Below are 26406 nucleotides of genomic sequence, written 5' to 3' on the forward strand. Positions count from 1 at the left end.
GGAGCTGTGAGGCAGCATCAGAGCTTGATCTCTGATTAGAGTAAATTCTTGTAAATTAGAGTAAATTCCTAGTAACCAGACATTAGTTTTGGGCTGTGATTTCTGAAAAATGGGGTTGCCCTGCATGATGTTTGACCACCTCTGTTCCAGGACTGACATGTGTAAATAGTGCAAACTAAACATATAATCTATCTGAGTTATTGATTTCTCCTGCACTGGGAAGCCAACCTGCAATGCCCCAGCCATCTGCTACCACTCATCTGAGGGACAATGCTGGTGTCAGCAAGGGACGCTAGTGTCTGTAAAAGGGAAAGTAAAGACTGGTGTGGTAGAACAATATGAATTTATTCATGCATCTCTACCTAGATATCATTTTCCCTGGTCAATATCATAATATGTTGGTTCCAATAGATTTGTTAGGCATTTTTGTGTATCTGCAGTGCTAGCATTACTGTCTCTACGTCTGTCTGTGTTAAAATGATGCTTTTTGAGGTTAAGGCAAGCAGAAGCCTCATTTGTGGCATTAAACCACAGGTCACTTTGGTGCACTACTTTCTGTCACTCTAATTTTAGTCGCAAAGTTACCTTCCTTCCACCAAACTGGGAGTTGCTTCACTTTCATTGTTGCAAATGGTTTAAATCAGAAATGAAGCATGAAACTGAGAGTATAAAAATTTACTTACACTGAAGGAATGAATCCCACAGCAATCAGTTGCCTGCATAAGTAATTTTTTTGTCCACATTTTGTGACCGATACTTCAGCCTTGGCAGTTAGAGAGATGCACAACTGTAGGTATAAAAGTTGGGTACTATCCCTTTAAATAGTTTGTGAGTTCTGTTTGGTAACCATCGCTGTTTCTTCTGTTTGAGTCTAGTAGAACCTGACCAGAGTACATAGCGAAGCTTAGTGTGCTGTAAATAGTGAGTAAACGCACTCATTTGGTCCCCACTGTGCCTGGGGTTCCTTCACATTGTTTGTTGTGTAAAGAGCACACAACACCCATTTTTGTCTCTGAACTGTAGGAAGGACTGGAGCAGTGATACTCGGACTGAGGCTCGCAAGCCGCAAATGGCTCTTTAATGTGTGTCCAGCAGCTCTTTGCAGCACATGATATTAAAATACTGGGTGATTTAATTATTAACCAGTCAGGATGCTTTTACTACGTTAACCAATTGTAGTTGAAAAGATAAAACTACTTGGTCAGTCATTTTGCTGTGAGAATAAGATATAAACATTAAATATTTCCCCTCTCACACTGTTTAAATACGAATCTATAGCACTATTGTAAATGAAACAACGAATTCACACGACTGTGGCTCTTTTGGATAATAGCAACCAACATTTGGCTCCTGAACCACTGAGGTCTGCGTATCGCTGGACTAGCGCATACTGGCCTAGGCATGTGAAGGTACTCAGCCTTTATGAAAATCAGGCCACTTACATAGGTGTCTAAAAATGAATTCTGGAAGCTAACTTCTGCATGTGTATTTGAATGATAAATGAACACGGTCTGTTTCTGTATCCCACACAGTCAACGTCTCGCAGAGAAGTCTCAGGCTCCATTCCAGAGTTTTACACTGACAGACCTTTTTTCTTTGAATTGGTTTTCCTCCCTTCTCCCCACCTGACATAGCATAGGAAAGCTGCATCTGTTCCCACTCATTTCAGCCTGCTGCATCATTTTGGGGAGGTTATTCAGTTGCTCCCTGGAGACAATGAACAATAAGATGAAACCTTGCCCACATACCTCAGCTGCTATTTTACAAATGTGAACAGATGGGGACACATTCTGATCTTACTCATTACTGAAGCCTGAGTTATGCAGCCCCTAAGATTGAGCAGAGCATTAGGTAGAACAGAACTTGAAACTGATCAAGAGAAATTTGACATCGGTTAGTGTTTGTTCTATATTTTGTCTGTTTCTTTTTGGCTCTTTACCTCACATAATTTGTGTATCCACATTAGTTTTTATATAATGATGTCCTGTAAAATGTCAGTTGCATCACTGCACAGCATAATTCTAAGTGATCATTTTGGTTTCCTGTGATACCATGTTTTACAACTTTTAGCGTTGGCTTTACCACAGGCCCCATTTTCCCTCCTCCTGTAGCTAATCAAATTCCCCAAAGAGCCCTCCACCTTGCAGAGATCTCTAGTTCCCGCCCATGCCATTTTATACTTACGTTGGAAATATTACCCTCTTAGATATGAAAAACTTGACTACATCCTGTGAACCCACCTGTAAGTGACATAATTCCAGGGAGGTTTTCTTTACTCGGATAATAGCCTCTTGTGCTGTCCAAAATGAGTTCACTCTGGTTTCATGCAAGTGAATTTCCCCTCCTCCCTCATTTTAAAAGCCAACATGATCACTTTGTTTTTGTGTTGACTTTGGAAAAAGGACAGCACAGAACCTTCTAAACAAGGGCTACAGCCAAACAAGCTGTTCTTTCACACGTGGAAAGCATTACACAGCCTTGGGATGTCTTTCATGAGAAGGAGGGAGCGGTCAGTGCCAAGGGCAGGCTGTCTGGGGAATAAGATGTACTTTAATGAGCCCAGTACAGCATGCAGAGTGTTTTTATGACTGGGTGTGTGTCAGAAGTGTATAAAAGGCATAAAAGTTAGCACAAACATTTGTATAAAAAGACTATCTGTTATTACTGTCTATATCTTTTCACTAGATTTGAGTTTCACTGAAGGTGAAGTATTCATGTGCCAGTGCAAAACATTAAGGATGTCCATGTGACATTCACCCTGAAGATGAGTTCATCTCGGGTATTGGCATAAAATGCTACAGTAGGTAAAACTTGTCACACTGGTAGTGAATTAAAGACCCAGAATAAAATATCACAAACATATGAACCATGGGGGGAAGAGGGGGACTGTGGTATACTGTGTAAAGTCATGGAAAATATTGTCTCTTTATAAAATTAAAAGGCCTCTGACAGAAGGCTGACTTTACTTGGGAACCATTTGCTAGATGTGCCTATAGTCCATGCTACCTTGGTTTGCGATCTCCCTGCTCCAGATAAAGTGTGGGTGTGGGATGAATAAGAGGCTCCTAGAATGCTGCACAGTGTGAAGATAATGGCTCTCTTCCCTTTTGGGTCAGTACTGAGCGACAGTGTGGTGTTTAAAGAACACAGTGTTTTTGGAAGTTCTGTGCCTTGAGATCTTGACCCCTTATGGTCTTTAAAGATCTCATGGCAATTGTTCTGTATTTGAATAGGGGTGTTATTTCAGGCTGGAATTTAGCCAGGCCACTGGGTTCATTGTCTTGTCTATTTAAATTCCCATTATAATTTCAATTGTGAAAGGTAGTTTTTCCTTCCTGTGTTGGTTGTATGTTCTTCAACAGCATTCTGACTTGGAGGTGGCTGCATTTCAGTGGGGAATAAATGGATCCCTGTATGTCACTTAATTGTATAATGTACTTACGATCCTTTTGGGTGACATGAGCTCTGCTGTGTCGAGAAGTCACTGGGACTCTGAAATATACAAAGCAGTAACTGTTTGTAGGATAAGCCCCTAACTCTGCAGCCCTGTTCAAATTGTTTTGTTTCAAAATTGTGGTTACTTCCCCCATACAATTACAGTACTAATTGCATTCCTATGAAATGCGTTTTGCGAGCATAATTGCGATACTTCGCATTTAAAGCTGAGTCAAAGAACAAAAAGTCCATGCAAGATCAGCAAAATGTGGTGGTAGTAAATTGGTTTCTGAGTTAAACTGCTTCATAGAAGGAGGCTGAAAGTTAGGGCTCATGTGCTTCCTCTGTTCAGCTTGTTGCATCCAGATATTCAAGGAGTCTGAGAAAAGTGTGAATCCCAAGCCCTGCACTTCTTACACACAATATGGGAAGTTAATGAACAAGGAAGAGATTGAAAGGGACAATGTGTCCTAGGCAACTCACTGCCACAGGGTATTACTAAGGCTAATAGTCTAGTAAATCCTTAAAAAAAATTAGTCAGCAATTACAAGGGCTCTTAGGGCTATTTAAAGAGTTTGGCTAGAACCTTGAACTCATCCAAAATCATTGTAGCAAGCTGACTTGGAAGTAAGGTTACTGTTCTTTAAATACATGCACAAACCACTCCCTAGATAGTTAGGTGACTTCCCTTTGCACTCGGCTGATAAGAGGTTCGTGAGATGGTGTGTCCTTAAGGATGTGCTCTTTTTCCAGTTTCAGAACTGGTTCAGAATGATTGAATCTAACACAATGTACTTTATCCGGTGCTATGCAAGAGCTAATTGTGGGACAGCTGGTAATTCATATCCACGAGGCAGACGGTGAGGTTACATGTGAAGGGTTATCTGGATCAAGCTTAAAATAGATGGTGTACTGCAGAAGCATAAGTATGCTGCTTGCTGCAGAACCAAGCAGGGAACAAGGCACCTTGCGGGTCACTCAGTCAACTGTGATAGTTACTAAAGCTTGCAAATAACTGACTTACTGGGACTAATAATTGGAAAAAGGGATTTATAGGGAATTGGATGGCTTATTGGGGGGGATTGCTAATGGGATAGAGAATCTTTCACTTCTAGGTCATTAGTTCAAATCCGTCGCTGGCCGGTAGTGACCAAAAGGCTGTTTGGTGGCCTATATGAAATGTTTCACTGCAGCTCCCGGTGGACTGATGTCCTCCTCACAGCTGAGAGTAGTTGCATTTGGTGGCAGTGTGAGAGAGCTAGTGTGGTGACTTCACGGTGATGACTCTCTATCCCATTAGCAATCCCCCCCAATGAGCCATCCAATTCCCTATAAATCCCTTTTTCCAATATTAGTCAGTGTCCACTTGACCAGTTGTGGGGCTAATCTCAGGGTTTCTTTGCTATGTTTACTTGATCATTCAGACCAGCACAAAGTACCTCTAGCAATTACAGTGCTTTGGTGGTGGGGGTGGGGGCTGAGGGAGGGAAAGCCTGAAAAGACCATGAAATACTGAGGAATAAGACTGCTAAAACTACCATGTTGTTGTTGCTTATGGTGATATGGTTAACACAGTTCAAATACTATAGTTTTGTATTGGATTTAGGCCCTTATTTGGCAAAGCATCAAGTATGTGCTTAAAACCAGACCATTCCTATTAAGCAAAGAATGTGCTTAAAGTTAAACATTTGCTTAAATGCTTTGCTGAATCGGGGCTGGGGATATTTGTAGCAAAGTGTTGGTATAGGAGCATGAACTAATTTCATTTTCCGTTGTGAATAGGCTATTTCAAATGCTACTTCTGATCTCACAACCTAATCGCTGCAGATTATACATAAAATTTGTAATTAAAGATGGCACCAACCTCCTGGATTTGAGTTTTGATCAAAAGTTTGAAGCTCATTCTCTCTCCGCACTGGGCTGAATTCAAACTCCCTAAACCAGAGGGATGTCTGGATTGGAACCACTGGAGTTCTGCAGTGATGTGACTCTGGGTTTTGGTTGTATCTGTTAGAGTGAGGTGTTCATAGCCACATCTGCAGTTTGGCTTTTGGTCCATCTTTTAATTCCTTAACTAGTGTCTAGCTGCCCTGGTTTTAGGTGCTTCAGAATTTACTAAAATTAAGTCCCACAGGAGGGGTCTCTTAGACTATGTCTGCGCTGCCCCACAGTTCAGACTACTGGGGCGTGAACAGCAGTACACAGCCACGTCCTGCACTGTCACTGCCCTACGTGGACACTTTGGACACAAACTAAAAGGTTCCTAGTTCACGTTAATTTAGTCCTCTTCAAACAGAACAACATTAATGCAAACTAGGAACTTTTTAGTTCATGTTCAGACATGGGAGTTACGGTGCCATACTTTGGGGGTGTGTGTGTGTGTGTCTATTCACACCCCTATAATCCAACTGTTGGGCCGTGTAGGCAAGCCCTTAATTTTAGAGCTGGATGGAAACCCATGATTTTTCCCCCCATGAAATTATTTGCAGGAAAAATCCCCTTTTGAGATTTTCCTATAGGAAATTTTGAAAAGGTGGGAAAGTGTCAACACACAAACTTTCTTCTTACTGTGTGAGGAAATACTGTTAAGTGTTCGGAAGCATTTCTCTGAAAGGTGAAAATATGACTTTCTCTGAAAGTGTTGTTACCAGACAGAAAGTAATACTTTCAACTCTTCACGGCTGTTATCACACTTTCTTACCATTTTCTAATATTGGGGGGGGGGGGGGGGAGTAAGAAAGCACGTGTGTGTGTGTGTGTGTGTGTGTGCAGGGGGGGAAAACCCACAATTATGAAACAAATCTCTTTGGAAATTGTTTTTTCCTGTTAAGAGAAACTGGAAAAAAAATCAACAATAAAATTTTCTTGTGCGGGGGAAAAAATCATTTTTATGCAATTCCAATTTCTGAATTAAAATTTTCTTGACCACATCTGTTAAATGTGTGTTCTTTTGGGATATCTTTATATGGATATATATGACCTTTTTAATGTTAAGTCAAAGGTGCACAGAGCCTGAGACAGGTCCCTTGGTCTCTGTAAAGAAAAAAGGGAATCATGTGCCTCATTATTAAACCCTAGAGTTACTACTCAGTACTGGAGACAGGCTTGGATGTTTCGCGTTTTTGGACAGCAATGGGAAGTGCACCATCATAATCTGACTCCTCCTAATAATAGTAGTAGCAAAAAGGAAGGCAATAGAATTCCCTGGAGAGGGATGTTAGGGAGAGAGAAAGACCAGATTAACTTCCTAGATGAAGGCTGCCTAGCTATGAAGAGGATTTAAGTGAGATGGAGAGAGGTCAAGGTCAGGGAAATAACTACAGACATTCAAAATAAAATTGGTGCCCACAAAGGGTGATAAAATCCGGTTGCTTTAAAAGAGGAGAAAGCAAGGCAGGTAAGTGTGTGAGTGTGTGGTATAGTGCGTAAGCAGGGCCAGCGTGTGTCTGGGCAGTGCAAGCCAGCAGAGTGTAAGAAGCTTTCAGTGACAATGAAGTTTGACAGGCAAGAATGAGAGGAAGAGACATCTAATAATAGGGCCTGGTTAACCGTTTATCTCTCATTAAGGAAATAGCAGCTGTTAACTTAGAGCAATTTTGGTAATGCAGCGCCTTCTGAGATACAGCTCAGTCAGCGTTTCCAGCCTAACCTTAATTGGCAAGGCTTTCAGTCTGGCATATGGACACTTGACATGGACTTGAACCTCACTGTGGAAGTGTCTTCTCCGAGCAGTTGGAGAGTGTCTTTGCAGGATGGCGGTTTAGTTTTGAATGTTTCTCCCCAGAATAGCCTCAACTTGGTAAACTGGTTGGCGGCTGCTAGGCAAAATAGTTCTAAGGATTCCCTGTTACCATAATACAAACAATAGTAGTAGCACCTCATGGTCCCAAACGTGGATTCCTTTGTGCTAGGTGCTGTACAAACCGAAAAGTATGTGGTCATTGGCAGAAGTTGGCTTCGTGGGTTCTGTTCCCAGCCCTGCCACTGACTCACTGTGTGACTCCAGGTCAGTCACTGTCTGTCTGTGCCTCAGCTTCCCCATGTATTAAAAGAGTAAAATAAATTCCTGAGAAGCTGGTATGTGAGAAGTGATAGAATGGAAAATTAGTATTAGTTTTTGGCTTGTAGCATCTTTAAAATGGGGACAGCAGTCTTCAGCATCTACAACAGTGTTTTTCAACCTGGGGGTGCCAGGCCAGCATGGGGCTCTCACCACTTTTGTTATACCTGAAATATATGGTCCTTGTTTCTCTCTCCCTTCTCCCTAACATTCAGTGCAGGTTTTCCCCATCTCTGCTCTGAAAGCAGCAACGCTGCAGGGGCTCCCTATACCTTGGGAAATGTTTTTGTCTTTAATCGAAACCATGTGAAGTACACTTGGCAATTCGTTAGGAGTGCCTCATAAATGCTTGTAATAATAATAGGATCCTTCTCAGAACATTTTAAATGAAGAGCATTGGTTTATATCAATAGGAGCAGTGTGAACCTTTACCCACTCTATCCCCACACTTCAAATGTTCTCTGGGTAAAGCAGCTGACGACTCCTTCCCTCCTTGCCCCTTAATAAAACGGCCCTGGACTTACCTCACATGTACAAGGCTGTAGCCACTGACCTGAACATGGTGTGTCTGCACCCGTGGCACTCTGCTGAGGTGAGACTGCGTGTAGCATGGCCTCTCATGGTTCCCAGCCAAGGCCACCTCCCCACCTGAAACAGCTGATGAGGTGGAGAACTGGAAAGGTGGGGGGAAGTGTGGAGAGTTGAGGGAGAGCACAGCAACTGGGTCACAGCTTGGGGAGTACGCATGGGGTGAATGCCTACAGGCCTGTTGTGGGGAGGAAGGAGAGAAAATGACTGCGGCTGTGGTGGTACAATTGACAAGTCTGCAGTAATGCAGGGGTTCCCAAGCCATCTAAATTGTATGCTCTGTCACTTGGGAAAGAAGTGAGATTCCCTGTTCCTAACGTATCTTTCCCCACCAATAATACGTAAGTCTTGCAGCTCTGTACCTCTGCCACTGATTTTTGCTAATGCTCCTTTACTGTACCAGGGGTTGGAATCAACCTCCGAGACATGTCACTGCAATCTTGTGCCTCCAGCCCCAAAGGGCTCTTCTTCCGACTTTCCCTGAACGAGCTTTCTCCTACTATGAAGACCCTGAGCAAAGCAGCCCATCACTCAGCAACTCTGCTGCTGACACTGCTGAATTCAGGGCTTGGATTCCAGACTTCCAAGGATCCAGCATGCTAAACTCTGCTTCCTAGGCTTGTGGGTTAAGTAGTATAAAACCCAGGTCTCAGTAAAACGCCACATTGTGAATTCACAAACCTCCTCAGGAAAGTGGCAGCCTTTCCGTGCGGTTTCTTTCTGCAGAAGTCAATGTTGCTAACTTCACGATCCATTTAACAAACCTAGACCATGCTCTGTAGCTAAGTCTCTAAAGCTTTGCATGTTCTGCCATCTGAATGTCATCTAAGTATAATCCAGGCCCTGACTCAAATTGACAGGGACAGGCTGGCCTGGGAAATAATCTCTTTAAATAGCAGCAGCCAATTCTCAAAGTCATTTCTTTTGCCCTGTCTAGAGTTGGAGAGCTGCTTACAGCAAGTCGCCTACAGAGCACACACCCCTCCCAGGCTTGACAAGGGTGGTACAGTCCAAAGGCAAGTGAGTCAGTTGCCTGGGGTCTCGCCACTTTGGCTAACACTGGGAATTGCTATGAATTTTGCAGCGCAGTTTCTCTACTCCAAGTTTTTAAAGAACAGAACTCCCAGGGAATGCTCCAGGGAAGAGGAAGACTATGATCCTTTCTGGCAAAGGTTGGAGAATATTGCTCTGTGACTTAGAACTAGATTGCTCCTTTCTCCTACTTACGAGTGATGGACAGCCCCCGGGCTGTACCTGGGGTTGGAGCTGCGGGCATCGCTTCCCCTGGATCCCTTCTGCCTCCTTATGGTGCTATAGTTGGAGTTGTGCTTCACCTCTTTGTGTATTTTGTTGCTCTGCTTTATAGGTAATGCTTTTTGTTTTCCCTTTCCTTTCCCAGTTCCCTAGAAAAACAAAAATGATTGTAGTTATTCAATATTTTCTAAAGCTCTTAGTGGGCCAAAGTGATCGCTGAGGTCACTGCACTGGAATCAGTGGAGCAGCGCTGGGAATGAACTTGTCCCACCAGTACAGATGGGGACTGAATTGACTTATCTATGGGATTCAAAGATTTTACCTTTCTGTAAACATATCCTGATGGAAAAAGGCCTGAAGTGGTCAATGAGATATTGAAAAATGAATGGTCTTGTCGGACATTTATTTTGTGTGTATTTCTGGAATCTGGTGTTAATGGCATGTTAGATGTCTTTCTGCTGGTGATCACGGTCTACTGTTAATTATTATAATTATTATATAATTATTACAGTAGTGTGTGGAGTCCCCAGTGGAGATCAATGGCCAGTTGTGCTAGGTACAGACAGCTATGAACGTTCCCTGCCCCGAAGATCTTACAACCCAACACCCTGATCCTGCAAATCCTTACATTTGTGCTTAATATTCAGTAGCCCCAAAGTTAAGCACACATTTGAGCATTTCCACCTACACAGACAAGACTGACAGAAGTATTTTCATTCCATTTTTTTACAAATGAGGAGGTAAGTTACAGAGAGAGAGAGAGAGTGACTTCTCCAAGATCATGTAAGAAGTTTTCAGCAGAGTCAGGAATAGAACCTAGATCTCCAGAGTTGAGTCCAGTGCCTCTAACACAAGACCACCCTTCTCATCTGTGCTGTTTGTCATTTCTTGCATGAAAACTAATAGAAAACTTCGCATTTGGTTAATAAACTCGGAACTCTGCATTTTAAGATTTTTTTTTAAATTATAAAAATGTTTACAACCATTTTAGCTTTGATCCTTCACTTTCCTAACCGATGCAGCCAGCCTTGAAGTAAATATTGTTCATTTGACTTTCTTAAGGAAGAAGCCTCCATCCATTCGAGGGACATTGCGGAATTATTGTAGCATTAGCATCACAGGGAATGAACCATACAAAGTGTAGCCACTTAAACTCATCGTGCTGCCACATTTTTAATTCCTATATTAAGGAGGTGTCAGATAGTTAAAGGGATAATACTGCCAGCTTTAAGCAATGGCGTTTGTTTGGACTGAGGTCACAGTGACTGTTCAGACAGGACTGTTGGTCAGGCTGAAGCCAAATGAAGGGGTTGACTTGCCTCTGCCTATGATGATGCTGAATTAGTGAAGCTAATGCTATAACACACAGATAGAGAAAATACATCGAAATTGATATTGCAGTTTATAATTGCTTCTGGTGGTGATGATGCTTTTTATTACTTATAAATATGCAAGTATTGATTTGTTTTCCATTGATCTCTGTTCTCAATGCACTTCAGAACATAGGGCTGAACCACAAGTTATAAGCTTGATGCAGAAATTTCTGGCGAAATGTTATGGTCTGTGTTATGCAGGAGGGTCAGACTGGTAGATCATAATGATCCCGTTTGGCCTTAAAATCTATGAATCTGCAGTCCTTAGTCCAAAACTACCATTGACTGGAGGATTGGTCTACAGTATTTGTCTTGGTCAATCAGACTTCTAGTCCATCAAGTGTAGAGGCCCATACCTGCTTCTGAGGAAGTTTTTTTTTTTAAAAAATCTGTAATGCGTGTCACAAAGGCTGGCTCCTGTAAACTGCTGAGCCACTCCTGAGAGGTGATAGGGTGCTTAGCATTTTTAAGGAGATGTTCAGTATCTTGGAGGGTCAGGCCTCAGCTGAGTAATGTTTTACGGAGGTAGGAATTTTTCCATCCCTCATAGTCATTTGAGACTTAGAAGCATGAGATCTGACTGCCCTTATCTTGAATGCAAACTGCAAGTAGGCCTATTGGTTATAAAAGGATCTGGCTCTTTTCTTTTTTTTTTTTAAGCCCAGATTTGATGTTTGTTAAAATAAATTGGGGGCTTATCCACATGAACTGGCGTTATCAGAATGGAGTTGATGCATAATAATCCCTAGCAAATTTGCACACTACCATTGTCCACTGTGACTTATGCAGAGGAGTTTTGGATCATATAGAAATAAACACACATACAATGACCCTTCTAACATCCTCCCTTAATAGCCCCAGTATTGTCTCTTAGTGTCTGTACTAGAGCTGAAACTTAACTTGTAGATCCAAATTCTGTTGGTCACTTATATCGACTCATCAATGAGAAGCTTGTTGTGCCCCAATTGTAACTTGCCATCAATCCCACAAAACTCTGGATTTCACACTCAATAGACCATCCACAGTTCCTTGATGGTTTCAGCCACAGCACAGCATTATGGGCGGGATGTAGGGATTGGGGACTACTCTGTGGGTCTTAGCAAATACCTCCCTCTTTCACTGCACTCCCGCTCCGTTTATTTTCCCTCTTGATCTGAGTGCTAGCAGCTGTGTAGGGGTTTCATAGGCATTCCCGATCTATCCAAGCTCAGAACCAGGGTCTTTTAATCTGTCATGAACATAACAGCAAAGGGGGGAAAAAAGCAGAAGCGTTCTTTGCCCATGCAAAGCATGGGACTTGCGCACAGATGTTCGAGAGGAACCATTGCCAGACAGCAAGCACTATCATTAGAGAACCATTCACAAAAGTGGTGTCCTCCTACTCCCAGTGTTGGCATGCTACTTTACCCAGCTTCCAGATGATTTGAGGGAAGTCTGACTTTTAAAATGGTATCACTGATAAATGGGGGCCTGGAAGTTCAATGGGAAAGGTCAGATGCTTCTCTGGCAAATCCTTCATTAATTTTTCCAGCACTATTTGGAGTGTGGTGTAAGAAAGCCAATGGGTCCTGTCAAGGGCATCAAGAACACATTTGTCCTCTAAAAAATTGTGGGTGTTTCAGAACTGATGAACAAGCCCAGCTTTGGACATTGTGTGACACAGGGGAAGAAATCTCTCTGGACCTGAACCTTTGCCCTGGTACAACCCATCTGCCCGTAATACTCTGTTAGCTCATTTTGCAGTAGATAGAAAGACTGCCAAGTGGATCAGATTTTGTCCTCTTATATTTGTCCTATGCCTATTGGTTTCATTTAGTAGTTACATTGCATCTGAGTGTGGAGTTTAGCCAGTTGACGAGGTACTGCAAGATAACTATAATAAGTGGTTATTTCTTTCCGCCTTGAAACAAAAAAGGCAATTTTGTGGTTCGAATAAAGTGTGCAGAATTTTCTTTTCCCCAAATGCTGCTTTGCTTAATTTACAATGCTGGGAGTTTTGAAAGCAGACAAAACAAAAGACACAACTTATTCATCATTTTAAGAGCATATTTCAAAACAATGACCATGCAGCTGCATTAAGACTTTGCATTGAGTAACTATCTGTATAAGTAAATTTTCCTACAGTTCCTTCATTCTCTTTGGAATGTCTCCATATGGATCTTTTTTTTTCTTTCCAGTTATGCTGAGCAACTGTTCACAGAAAAGTAGGTTTATAAGCCATGTTTGCATGGTTGTTTTTACTAACCACATTGAAGGTGAAATGGCATGAATTATAGGCATGCAATAAAACTTTGACAGCTGGATATTTGTTTAATGTGTGTGCTGGAGCATCACATGGAAATAAAGAAGCTCATTCACTGAACTTTTCTAGGAGAATCGCTTGAAAAGCATAGCTGATTCATTTGGAAACAGCCATGATTTATATTGTGTGACAAATATATTTGAGTTGGGCACGTTTCCCCCCTCCCCCCTTACGAATAACAAATTCACTGAGAAATAAATTTTTCCAGGGCACTGAAACTATTTGAGAATTTGACCTGAATTGTGAATAATCTGGCCAAAAAACCTTGAAAACAAAAATTTTGGAAAAGTCACAATAGTTTTTGTTATGACAATGTTGACATTTTTTCTCTAGATATGTTCAAAATGAAATGTTAATTCAAAATGACATTTTTGAAACTAAATGTTGACTTGAACTGATATTTCATTTTGAAATGTCACTTAAAATTGACATTTGATTTTTAAACCATTTTTAATTGACGTTTAAAATGTTGCATTTGACCTGAACAAAATTTTTTCTGTTTTGTGTTTTATTGAGGGAAAAAACGAAACCATTCAGTTTCAGTTCAAAACAAATCACCATTTTTATTGTATTTTTTGGTTTTCTGGCTGGGCCACTGAAGTGAAAAATCAGTTATTTGCTCAGCTCTAGATCTGACCACTAAATCATATACCACTTACTGTCATGGTGCATGACAAGTCATGCTTCTACTTTTCATTGCACAGACTGTTGTTTGCCTGTTTTTATACATGCATTAACTGTAAGTAAGTCTCTGCTAAAGATACACATGAAGAAGCGAGTTAAGCAAAGTAAACAAACTGCCTTCAGGAAGATAAATGCACATGACCTGGCATGGCAATAAGTTACATATTGGTGGATTTGCAAACCCTCAAATCAGCTGTTGACCTCTACAGATCATGAGCTCTCGATAGGTAGATGGCACATCCAGATGGGTTTTATAGGGAAAAATTATATTGTCTGATGAGACAGATAAAATACATATGACACAATCAACACATACCTTAACCTGAAGCTGTATCCTGGGTGATGTGGCTGCTAATCTCTTTGGCAAGAATTTCCCAGGGGTGACATAGTAGCAGCGGGAGCTCTCATGTGGACAAAGTAAACTAGAGTAATTGCTGAAGTCAATGGAGTTATGCCAGGAAGCAATTTGGCACAGCGTTCCTGTAGCCATCAAAACTGTAGACTAGACAAAGTCTAAGATTCTGATTTATTCCCCTTCCACCTCTCTCTAGCCCTTTCCTGGGCCAAAACAAGGAAATCCCAGGAATAAGGCCAAAATCCCCAATCTGCCATTTTGGCCTCTTCTCTTGTAGAGGAAAACATTTGATGGCATGAATGCATGATGGGAGTCTTGCATATAGCCTCAGATCTACATCAGTCTAAGCTAATTAATAGAGTTTTTGTGGGGGGTTTTAATAGCAACAGAAAAATAGGAGTGTGTCTAGTATCTGTACCTTCCTTACAAATCATTCAGTCCTTTGAACTGAAATCTCAGAAGTATGAGCAAGGGAGTTACCTCCTATCTTTTCAATTGCTGCTGTTCTGTTTTATATCTTTCCCTCCATAAGTCGCTTCCTAAATTCCAAGCGTGTTTGGAAGTTTGGCCTTTATCTGTTCAAGGGACTGCAGTCCATGAGAATTCATGCACAGGGCTATACGTTATGATCTCCAACAAATAACTTGCAAAGATAATGATTTGGAATGCTGGTCTTGTCCCACTTAAAAATAATAATAATAAAAATATCTTCTGATAAGAGAGGATAAAACTAGCCTTGCTAATATGACCTAGCAGTTCCCAGGAAAAATTTTTCTCGAGTGAAATGAAGATGTAATTTTGAGAATACAACCAGTCCAGGCAATGTACTATATGCTCCTCAGATTCATTATTTCTGTATTTGCATTACAGTAGTACCTGGATGTGCCTACCAATCTTGGGGCCCCATCGCACTAGGCACTGTCCATATTCCTGATCAGAGGTAGTATCTTCCCTGATGAGTTCACAATCTATGTAAACTAGACAGGCAAAGGATGGGAAGAGGGGAAAAATACACACACAAGTGCTGTGACCTGACAATTTCACACAGCAGGATAGTAGAACCAGGAATAGAACCCAGGTCTCTTGAGTTCCAGTTTAGTGATCAATCTACTAGACCACAGTACCTCTGAGTACTTCATGAAACTATGAACTGAAAGAGTTTAAGGCCAGAAGGGACCATTAGATCATCTAGTCTGACCTCCTATCCGTGCTTAATTTGTGTCAGGGTTGAGCCCCAACACCTCTAGGCTTGGCAGTTCATAGCCCCGGCACATGTGGGCTTCCTGCATCTGTTCTTAATGTAAAAAAATTGCTTGAGCCCTGGCCCCTTTTTCATTACAAATTGAGCACTGCCTCCTATATATCAGAATCCATTAAATTTCACCCAGATACCCCTACACTGAGCCCAACCTCTTGAGTTAGATTAAAGCATTTCAATCCTCAGGAGACTGAACAGCTGTGTGCCACAGGCAGAGAACAGGAGAGACCAAGGTGCCACCTGTGCCCAAGGCCCCTTTAATGATCGGGAGTTGGTGATATGAGATATGCCTGGCTGGTCCCAGCAGGTGAACCACACCCCAGGCTCAGAGGAAGGGGGGAAAAAAAACCCCAAGGTCCCTGCCAATCAATCTGGGGGAAACATCTTTATGGCTCCAAATCTGGCAATTGGTTGGACCTTGAGCAATACAGATTAGCCAAGGAAAGAGGATTCTTTGTACCATATCAGAGCACTGGCCTACTCCATCTGGTGCCTGGTTGCCAGCTGTGACCAGTCCTTGAGAGGAAGGTGTCGGGGTGGGGAGGAATCCATAACACATCTGGTCACTTGTGCAGCAGGGGGAAAAATTCCTTCCTGGGCCCCCGCAGGCAACCAGCTGAAGTCTTGAAGCATGAGATTTGATTAGAATCATTGTCATAATGTAGAGCTGTAACTATTATGAGCATTGCAAAGCCAGTGCAGAGCTTTCTGTTCTCTCCATGGCCCATGAAGGCTGAGAATGAACAGCAGGTTCATAGATTTACAGATTCCAAGGCCAGAAAAGACCCACCACCACCACCATCCAGCACACCGGGGGCAGATGGGGGGGGGAGACAGCATTTCTCCCAGAGGCTGGATTAAAGAAAATACTTTAGAAAGATACCAAATCTCCTTTTAAAGACTCCAAGTGATGGAGATGGAGGACTCACCCCAGGTGAACTGTTTCAATGTTGAATAACCCTCACTGATAGAACACTGAGTCTTATTTCAAGGTTGAACCTGTCTAAATTCAACTTCTAGCCACTGGAGCTTGTTGTTCCTTTGTCAGCAAGGTTGAAAAGCTCCCCCGTCCCCATCAGCTGTGTTCTCCATGTGTAAATATCTATACATAGTGATTGAGTCACCTTGCAACCTTCTTTTTGATAAACTGACTAGATTGAGCTCCTTAAGCCTCACATTTTAAGGTATGTTTTCTTGCCCCTGGATAATGTTTGGGGTCCTCCTGTGAACTCTCTCTAATATTTCCACATCCTTCTTGATGAGCAGACTTCAGAAGTGGATGCTGTAGTCGAGCATTACTCTTACCAATGCTGTGTGCAGAAGCGAGATCACCTCCCGACTTGATACACCACATTTATATTTAGCCCCTTTTGCCCCAGCATTGCACTGAGAACACATGCTGAGGCGATTATCTACAATGATCCACCTAAGTCCTTCTGAGACGCTTGTTTTCCAAGAGTCTTCCATCCTATCGGCATAGTTTGCATGCTGTGTTCCCATGTGTACTACCTTGCATTTGGTTGTATTAAAAAGCATTTTGTTGGATTGTGACCATTTAACCAGGCAGTTCAGATTACTTTACAACAGTAACCTGCCCTCTTATTACTTACTTCCCCACCAATCTTTAGCTGTAAACTTTACCAGCAAATATTTTTGTCATCATCTGACCTACCTTCCATGACATCATGCCAACAGGCATTAATTTTAATTTTAACCTCCAAGTCTTTGTTGATGGTCTCAAATTAATCATTGCATTCTTGTACGTGGGACTGACATGTTGAAATTGAGTTGGCAATCCTCCAATCCTTTGGAATTTGGTTTTTCAAGACTTGTTACAAATTAACATTAGTGGTTAAGAACTCTGCTAAATCCTTTAAACTCTTGGGTATAAGTTATCCAGGTCTGTTGATCTGAAAATGTTGAATTTTAGCAGATGCTGCTTCACAGCTTCCTTTGTTCCTTTCTGTTCCATCCACAGCATCATATAGGATGGCTATATCCTTCAGCTTTGTTCCAAATGCAGAACAGAAATATTTATTAAAGATTTCTGCCTTTTTCTACATTACTATTTACAGTTATACCATCTGTATCTAGCAATGGACCTATACCTGACCGAGGTTTGGGATTTTTTCCCTAATGTTTAAATCATGCTGGTTTATTATCTTAAACCTATTGGCTACTGATATTTCACTTATTCTTTTAGCTTCCCTTATCAGTTGCCTATACTTTTTCACTTATTCATTGCTGTTTAATTCCCCTCTTTATATGTAAATTCTTTGTTTTATTGCCATTTCCCCCATCTTCTTCTAACTAGGACAACTTTTTGCCCAGTGTAACTTTTTTTTTATGTCTGGAATTGTGGGGTTTTTGGCCATCCATTAATTTTTGTTAAAACTTCCCACCTTTTTAAATTTATGTTCTTGGTCAGTTATGTTGACAATTGCTTTAAGTTTTGGAAAAGTGGCCCTATTACTGATCGATGCCATATTTTTTTTGCACAAAATAAATGAAACCAGATCATGATCACTGGTACCTAGGTCACTAATTTTTAATATTTTAAATGTATACTTCCCCCCCATCATATTTTTAAGTGAGGGTTTTATTTTAATGTTGGCAATAAAGTATAGTTCCTATCCTGGGACTAAGTCAGATTCTGCTTATGAAACTGCTTTGAAATCCATGGGTATTACCGGTGAAAATGAATGCTCAATTTGGCTCTATGCATCGGCATAGGTTGTTTGGTGGTTTGGTTAACTGCTTGTAAGACTGATTTGATGACTTGCTAATTTACTTATTTTTAAAAAAATATTTAGGAATGAATGAATGAATTCAGGTAGCTACACTTGTGCATTATGTGCATATCTCTCAGAGAAGCTAATAAGAGACTGGAGATCCACTGGCACAACCTATGCCTATGTATGGTGTTAGCATTTTTTAGTTATCATCCTTTTTTTTTTTTTTTCTTTTTTTCTGATCGGCCCCAAAGGGTGAATTCCCTTTATTTCTCCCCTCTTTTCAAGTGTTTATCCATGTACAGAATGTTTTAAGTTGGGGCTTAGGAGCTGTCGTCCTTTAGCTTCATAGTAGAGCATAATTATTAGCCCTTGTTGCAGTCAGCCCATCCCCATCACATGCCAGATAATGCCTGCTAACTGCATACTTTGCAAGCATCTAAGAGCAGAGAAGCAGCCACCTGATGCATGTGATATAATCACACCTGTTACTGCTATTATGAGCTTTAAGGGAGTGCTGTGTCACAGCCATTTGTCTTTTTCCAGACTTCAGTAGTGCTGCAAACACAGGACCAGATTTTTCAGCAACCATTGAACAAATTAGAGCTATTGGTGCTGAGCACTCATGAAAATCTAGCTCCATATGGTGCACAGGTACATCCTCATTAGCAAGGGAATGATGATTCCTTGGTTTGTTCATGTGCCCAGCTATCTGTGGGCTACTGTGCCAGCTGGCTAGCTGCGTGGGCTCTCTATCCACACGGAACATGATAGTCCATTAATAACTTAATTTGTCTGTCTGAGGCATGCAAGTGAAAGAGAAGATGAGGCGTGGTGTCCTTCTTAAACAATAGATGTCAATCTTTTAATCATCCAGACTTTCATTGCTTTCTCACAAGATGATTTCATTCTTTCTTAGGAGTGACCGGAAAGTGAAAAAACAAGATGCCCCAACACCTTGCGAACATCATTGCTGTAAGGAGGGGCCGATTAGAAATGGCCATGTTGGGCAGCGGCCACCATCCATCAACCCCGAGAGACTGAAAGATTTTGGGGAGGAGGACTACCTGAATGGGGACGTGAAGACTTGGGAAATGAAGATAGTGAGCCACAATGAGGAATTGCTCAGAGATGCCCTTGACCCAGTCACTCAGCCAAACAGTAGAAGCAGCCAGCCAACCTATAATAAGCTGATTCGATTTGAAGATATTAGTGCTGCAGCTTTCAAAATCCAGAGCGGTGTCCAGAAAACCCCCTGCATGGTATGGTATTTACAATGCTTTGTTCTCTGAATCTCTCTCTTCTTATGGGAGTTAATCAGAAATGATCGGGGGACATGCATTAATAGCAGAAGGTGCATCTCTATAGGAGGATGAGCCTTCCAACAGAGTAGCTGACATCAGCCAATGTTTAATTTTTAATTCTGTTTTTTTCACCATCCTGAATTCTCAATTGGTTACAGTGACCTGTAGAATGAAGGATACTATTGCATTATGCACCTAGTTGAAAACACTTGCCACAAGTATCTTCTCACTTAGGTTACTGCTGCATATGTATTGTTGTGTCCCTTTCAGCAATGTTATACTGAAGGCTATGTCAGCTCTTCCAGCACATAAACTCTCCACTTCACAGGCAGCCTTTCTTCAGCAGAGCCTCAGATTTAAATTTGGTGGCAGATGACTGTGTAATCTGTTTAAAAAATAAAATGATTAAGAACCAATATCCCAATGGAAATTATGTAAAACTTTGTCACATCCTTTATAAAGCGCTTATCTGACCCATTATATGGCTGAAGCAAAAGTCAGGTGTTCTGGGGTTGAGGTGATGGCTCCAGCTTAACAACCCAGCATGCACTGTGTGTTGGAGACAGCGATCCAAATGGGGACTGAACATCATGGGATCTGTAAAACAAACGTGGTTCTAAACTTGCAGAGTTAAATTCTGTAAGTAGCAGGCAGCGAGCAGGGGAAGTATGGAGCGCAAGATGCATATGTTTTTTCCATAGGGTTGTGTATATTGGGTCCTCAGGAACCCAAATATCTTGTTCCCTAGATAAACTTGAATAAGCCTGCATAGTTCAGGTTCGCTAGCTCTCTGTTTTCCATGTGTTTTCTGCTTTGGTCTGATTTTTTTCCTTTAAGCCACAACAAAGTAAGAATCAGGTCGGTCTTCACTATTTCTACTGTCCAACGACTGAAATAACATGAGGGAACACAATTCACCCCCTTATTTTTCTCCCTAACCATTCCACACTGCCTCAAGGTGGAGAGAAAGATAGTAGAAAAAGTAGATTTATTTTTTTAAGCCACCATCTTTCCCTGAGACTCCCATTGTGTCCTGTCTTGTCAGTCTGTTTTAGACAGAGCAGTGGCATGATGCCCATAGTTAAGGTTTTCTAACACTTTGTAGGCAAGTGGGCAGTGGAGTAGACTCAATGGAAGTGAGGGAGACCTCATCTCTGCAGAGGTACAAACAACTGGGTAGATCAGGTAATAGCTGGAATGGTGTAAGGTAGAGGCAAACTGGTTGATTTGCATGGTATTCCCTATCTGTACTGTTGAGAACTCTATTCCATTTTTTCTCTGTCTGTGCCATTTAGATTCTGTGCCTAATTGAACACTGGTGCTGACACGTCAAGTTTTTGTTTATGTGCAGTGAATATTCCAGGAAGAGTAGATAAGCATCTGTACTGGAGCCAGTGAGCTGGGTGTATGGATTCTGTATGTTTCATTATGCTCAACAACTTGAGCTGGTATTTATCTGTCAGATTTACAACTGCATTAAGGAAAAAAACAGAACTGAGTTAACTTTTTTTTTTTTTTGTGCTGGGTATGTAACATGTAAATAATTTACCATTTCCTCACTGATTTTGGCTAGTTATAAAAATCTCTATGGCTTTTAACATTTGTTTTGCTTAATATAACCTCTCCAAAATACAGCTTAAGTCACAGGAATCCACAGAACACAGATGCCTTAAAAGTTCTGGCAAGCTACAGGTTTTATGTAAGCACCATTCTTTATAAAGTCCAGACTTGAGCATAACTGAGGGGGGTTAGGACAGAAAAAAGAATGAAAAAGGCACCAGTGACTAATGAAGTGAAACTGTAGAAGAATATATTAAACGGCAAGTTCTATTTAAATGCTGCACTGACTCCTTGTGCACTGATAGCCTGGGCTCTCACTTCCATGCACCTCACACAATCATTTACTGCTGTGTAAAATGCTACTGCCCAGACTTAGGGTGACCATATGTCCCATTTTGGCTGGGACAGTCCCTTTTTGATCAGTTGGCAAGAGCAAATGGGGCAAATGCCCACTTCTGTCAAAGTGGGATGTGGAGGAACGTGTGCGTGTGTGGGTATGGTGATGCCAGCCCCATGCAAGGTGGGGAAGCAGGGCTTGGGTGGGGGGCAGGCAGAGCTCTGGCAAGCGGCGATGCCGACCCCATGCGGGGGCATTGCTCAGGTGGGAGGTAGGCAGGACTCAGGCAAGCAGCGACGCCAGCCCCGTGCCACAGAGGGGGCAGGAAGGGCTTGGATGAGCGGCTCTGGCCAGCCCTGCCCAGGGAGAGGGGCTCGGGTGAGCAGCTCAGGCTAGCCCCATGTGGTGTCCCATTTTCCCTTTGGGAAATATGGTCACCCTACTCGGACTCCAAAAGGGTGGGAAGCCATGAGGAACCAGACAGATTCAGCAAAAGTGGCTGTAGAGCAAGCTTCACTCTGCTATCAAGAGACTGCCCACTTAGTGAGATCATCTGTAAATTGGAGTCTTCCCTCATCCTTTGCCTCTCCACAGACACTGCCAGGGTGGTAGTGTTCCACATGATATGGATACCTGTGCACAAGGAAGTGTACTGGTGCATGAACTTGGGAGCAGGGGGAGTGGTTTCATTACAACTCATCTGCCAGCCTCCAGGTGGCAATGACTTCATCATTGCTAGCACTGGATAGACTGGAGCCAGCAACACAGAAGCAAAAGGTTCTGCATCTTATTACCAAACCCTTGGGCCATCTAATTGCCTGCAATGTGTTTTAAACATGTTTTCTGTTTGGGCCAAATTGAAAAAGGCAAACCCATCTGTGACGTGCTGGATCACAGAAACCCTGCAGGGCTGCCACTTGATGTGCCAAGACTACTACTGCTCCTGCTTTCCCAGCCAGTTTGGGACTCCAGCACCCTGTCTTGTTGAGCTAGACATGCCCGTCTGCTCCAACACAGACCCAGGGTCTGAACCGTGTGCCCTAAAGCGGCAGACTTAACTGAAAGCAAATTAAGAAGTGTTCCTGTCTTTAACACTCAGATGCCCAACTCCCAATGGGGTCCAAACCCCAAATAAATCCGTTTTACCCTGTATAAAGCTTATACAGGGTAAACTCATAAATTGTTCGCCCTCTATAACACTGATAGAGAGATATGCACAGCTGTTTGCCCCCCCCCCCCCAGGTATTAATACATACTCTGGGTTAATTAATAAGTAAAAAGTGATTTTATTAAATACAGAAAGTAAGATTTAAGTGGTTCCAAGTAATAACAGACAGAGCAAAGTGAATTACCAAGCAAAATAAAATAGAACACGCAAGTCTATGTCTAAGAAAACTGAATACAGAAAAAACCTCACCCAGTAAGCTTCCTTTTACAGACTAGTCTCCTTCTAGTCTGGGTCCAGCAAGCACTCACACCCCCTGCAGTTAATGTCCTTTGTTCCAGTTTCTTTTAGGTACCCTTGGGGGTGGAGAGGCTATCTCCTTAGCCAGCTGAAGACCAAATGGAGGGGTCTCCCACAGGCTTAAATAGACTTCCTTGGGTGGGTGGAGACCCCCTCCTCTCTCCTATGCAAAGTCCAGCTCCAAGATGGAGTTTTGGAGTCACATGGGCAAGTCACCTGTCCATGCATGACTCAGAACTTATAGGTGGCAGCCATGGTTCACATGCTTCCTTGAATGTCCTCAGGTAGACTTCTTACATGGATTGGAGCCTTACAAGATTCATTGTCCTTTAAGTGTTTCTTGACTGGGCACCTAGTTTGCACATTCCTTTCTCAAGAAGCTGACCAAATGCTCTACTAAGGCTGCTTAGAAAACAAGCCAGTATTCATAACTTCGAGTACAAAAATGATACATGCATACAAACAGGATTATTAGATTCAGTAGATCATAACCTTTACATAGATATGTTACAGGGCATATGTAGCATAAAACATCTTCCAGTTATGTCATATATTCATAAGCATATTTCCATGGGGCACCGTCACACCATCATGTTATACACCAATGAATGTCTTCTCCAAAGTACCACTTAAGGAGAGGTCATTAGAGATATATTTTCTAGCTATATTTTCAGGGCCTGAGGGAAATTGTTGAGGCTTTTCAGCATAATATGATGTGAAGGATAGAATATAACATTCTTCAGCATCTCTCCAGTCAATTGAACCATCTTCCATAAAGATACCAACTCTGAATGTGAGTGTGCATGCAGAGGTAAAGGGTTGTAGCAATAAGTTTGTGTGATTGCTTTGGTTCTTGACGTGCATGCTGTTGTGTTACAGTAGCAACTGGAGGCCCTAGCTGAGAACAGGGCCCCATTGCACATAGGGTTGCCAATTTTGACTGAGAGACTTAATATATATCGTCCAGCTATATATTTAAAATAACACAACCCCTCTTCATTTGCTGTCCTAAATTAGGGCCTGATCCTGCAAACCCATAGTCCTTACGCCCATCTTAAGTTGGTGGAAATCAGGTCCCTGATTCATAAAGTTGCTGTATGTTGTTTATATAACTGTCACATTCGTACCAGAGGACTGCATTTCGGTGGCAAGAGAAGCAGTTTTGTTCATGTAGTGATGTATATATAAAAAAGTAATATTAAAAAAATGCAAACTTGCATGAGGTATCCATATCCATGTGAGAGATGATGCCTGTGTGGTATTAAGATAAGGTGGCTCCATTCAAGGAAAGAAGTGAAAAATAAAACTTATAACCTTCTTTTAAGTATTACTCTAAAAAACCTTAGTTATTTTTTGCTGTAAAATATGTGGCATATACAGATACATAATGGTGCAGTGTAAATGTTTTATGGACAGTTGTTTGGGATGATCTACATAACTCCCAAGAATCTTGGAAATTACACTGGACCATCATGTATTCTTAATGGAAAGATGTAATACTTATATTTTACTGGAACTGACTAATGATTGTGCTGTGGTAAAGCAAGTGAAAGGCTGACTTGGAAGGTAGGCATGTAAAATACCACAGCAACATAATAATCATTTTCCTGTGTTTTAGTATTCTAGACTTTCAAAGCAATATGGAATGGATATCTATCTAAAGAAAGAGTTCCTTCAGTACACAGGATCTGTGAAGGAGCGAGGTGTGCTTTACCTGCTAACATCTCTACAGCAGGTATGACAAATTATCCAAGCCTATAAAGAACAAAAAAAAAAAATTAAACATGCTTAATCTCTGTGCAACTTCATGCTATTAAATTAAAGTTGAAGAATTAAAGGTGACCCTATTATTTGTAAACCCTCCCTGGCTTGCTGTATTTCCTCATTTAGTATTCAGATACTGCTGGGTTGAGCAGCCTAGACATGCCTGTGAATAAATTAATTAAAACATTGTACTTATATCTTTATATTTGACAAATCAACAGGCTTTTTTTAATGACAATTTATGGGAATAATTGAAGGAGAAGTTTGTAGCATGTAGATTTTAGAGCTTATTCGTGGTGTTTGAATGCATTGATCTTGATGCATATTATATACTAGTAGACTGAAAAAAAAATGTTGAAATCGCAAATTATGTGTGGATTCTGAGAGAAGAACCTGGATTAGTGAATGGTTTTGGATAGAATTCCAGCAGTACTTGAATACTGGTTTTATTCCCCTTGTTGTATAAGATGTGTTACCTATCTGTAGAAGAAATAATATTTAGCTTAGATAGGGCACTTTAGAAGTATTGATTTTTAAAGCCGCTCTGCATCATTATGTTACATAGGGGGAAAGTGAGGCAGAAATGTCAAGTGATTTTCCCAAGGGCAGAGATGGGGACTAGATCTTGTATCTATTAAAATCATTCTGAGTCTGGCTGTGATTTCAACGGGAGAAGGATTGGGCCCAGGGAATGTTAGAACTGGGATTCAAACTCAAAAGTTCCTGATTCCTAGTCCTGTGTTTTAAGCCATTCGATCACCTGGAGATGCATATGCTGTATATCTGTGCCATATCTTCATAATGTAACACTGGGGAAGAAGACTTTAAAAAGGCTATCACAGGACAGTTGAAATCATCCACCATTAATCTTTGCATGCTTATATGACTAAGCTGCCATTTTCTGTGACACTGTGTGATCTAGAAGCAAATGTGTTTTGCAGGAGCAGCAGAGAAAGGGTGTGATAGTGGCTTCTGACAGTAACTTTTCCATGGCAGTAGCATACCATGCCTCAGAACTCCGCATTCCAGTATTTGTCATCATGTCTACCAGCACTTCGCCAGCCAGAGTGAAAATGTGCCGTGAGTATGGTGCCATGGTGATCTCCTATGGCACTTCAGCCAAGGATTCCCAAATCCACGCAAGGAGGCTGGCCCAAGAGAATGGCTATCTATACCTCGAAGAGTAAGTAAGTTTTATCAGATAATTGTTCATAATCTTCAGCTTTGCAAAACCCATTGGTGTTGTATTTTATTACAACCGCAAAGCTTGACCTTTGCTCACCAAAAGTTACACTGAGTTTCCTGTGAGCCTGGGACAGACTTCCTGAGAGTCTGGACTGACATATTTTCATTTTTCTGGTGAGCCCATGATCACTGGCACTCTTGAATGGTTTCCTCTCTAAATGAGGCAAATTTAGTGGCTTTGGTTGGAATTTACATTGAGCTTTTATACTGGTTCAGAGCAAAACTTGAAGTGATGTTTCACCCCCTATTTTCCTCCTCCTGCTGTGTAGAAATATTTTAGATGGACAGCATGAATATGGTGATGCAAATCTAACCATTTAATATTAAAATGGTGGAAGAGCTCCTATTAAAGCACAATCCTGCAAATCTTTCATCATGGGAGCAGTCCTTAGAAATGGCGGGAAACCTATATGGTTTCTCTGCATATTTCAGACCTATTAAATCTCCCAAACTGGCCAGGTGATTCCTCTTTTTGGCCACTTTTTGCACTGCTCCTCACTAAAAGCTTCACTCTTACAAGTTGGAAAGCTGCAAAAGCTCACGAGGCTACGCCTCTGTCTATAGAGACATAGCCTGGAGGACACTAACCATAGAGAGGGATCTTAGAGTATGATCCGTCAACCTACCCATTGCTATAGACTCAGACGTATGGCCAGAGAGCTGCTGGACAATGCTGTAGCCACCTGTCTG

At 41.7% G+C, this 26406-nt stretch overlaps 1 protein-coding gene across 2 annotated transcripts in view; it reads left to right on the forward strand.

Moving 5' to 3' along the window:
• Nucleotides 1–26406, forward strand: part of LOC119566860 (L-threonine dehydratase catabolic TdcB-like) — a 90634-nt gene that overhangs the window by 35025 nt on the left and 29203 nt on the right. For both annotated transcript variants that reach the window (XM_043551298.1, XM_037905657.2), the window contains 3 exons: nt 18961–19303; nt 24326–24442; nt 25413–25654. In XM_043551298.1, the coding sequence (XP_043407233.1) occupies nt 19136–19303; nt 24326–24442; nt 25413–25654 (527 nt within the window). In that variant the 5' untranslated portion in view covers nt 18961–19135. The remainder of the gene's footprint in view (nt 1–18960; nt 19304–24325; nt 24443–25412; nt 25655–26406) is intronic.

The sequence above is a fragment of the Chelonia mydas genome, chromosome 7 (genome assembly GCF_015237465.2).
Source record: "Chelonia mydas isolate rCheMyd1 chromosome 7, rCheMyd1.pri.v2, whole genome shotgun sequence".
Classification (NCBI taxonomy): Eukaryota; Metazoa; Chordata; order Testudines; family Cheloniidae; genus Chelonia; species Chelonia mydas.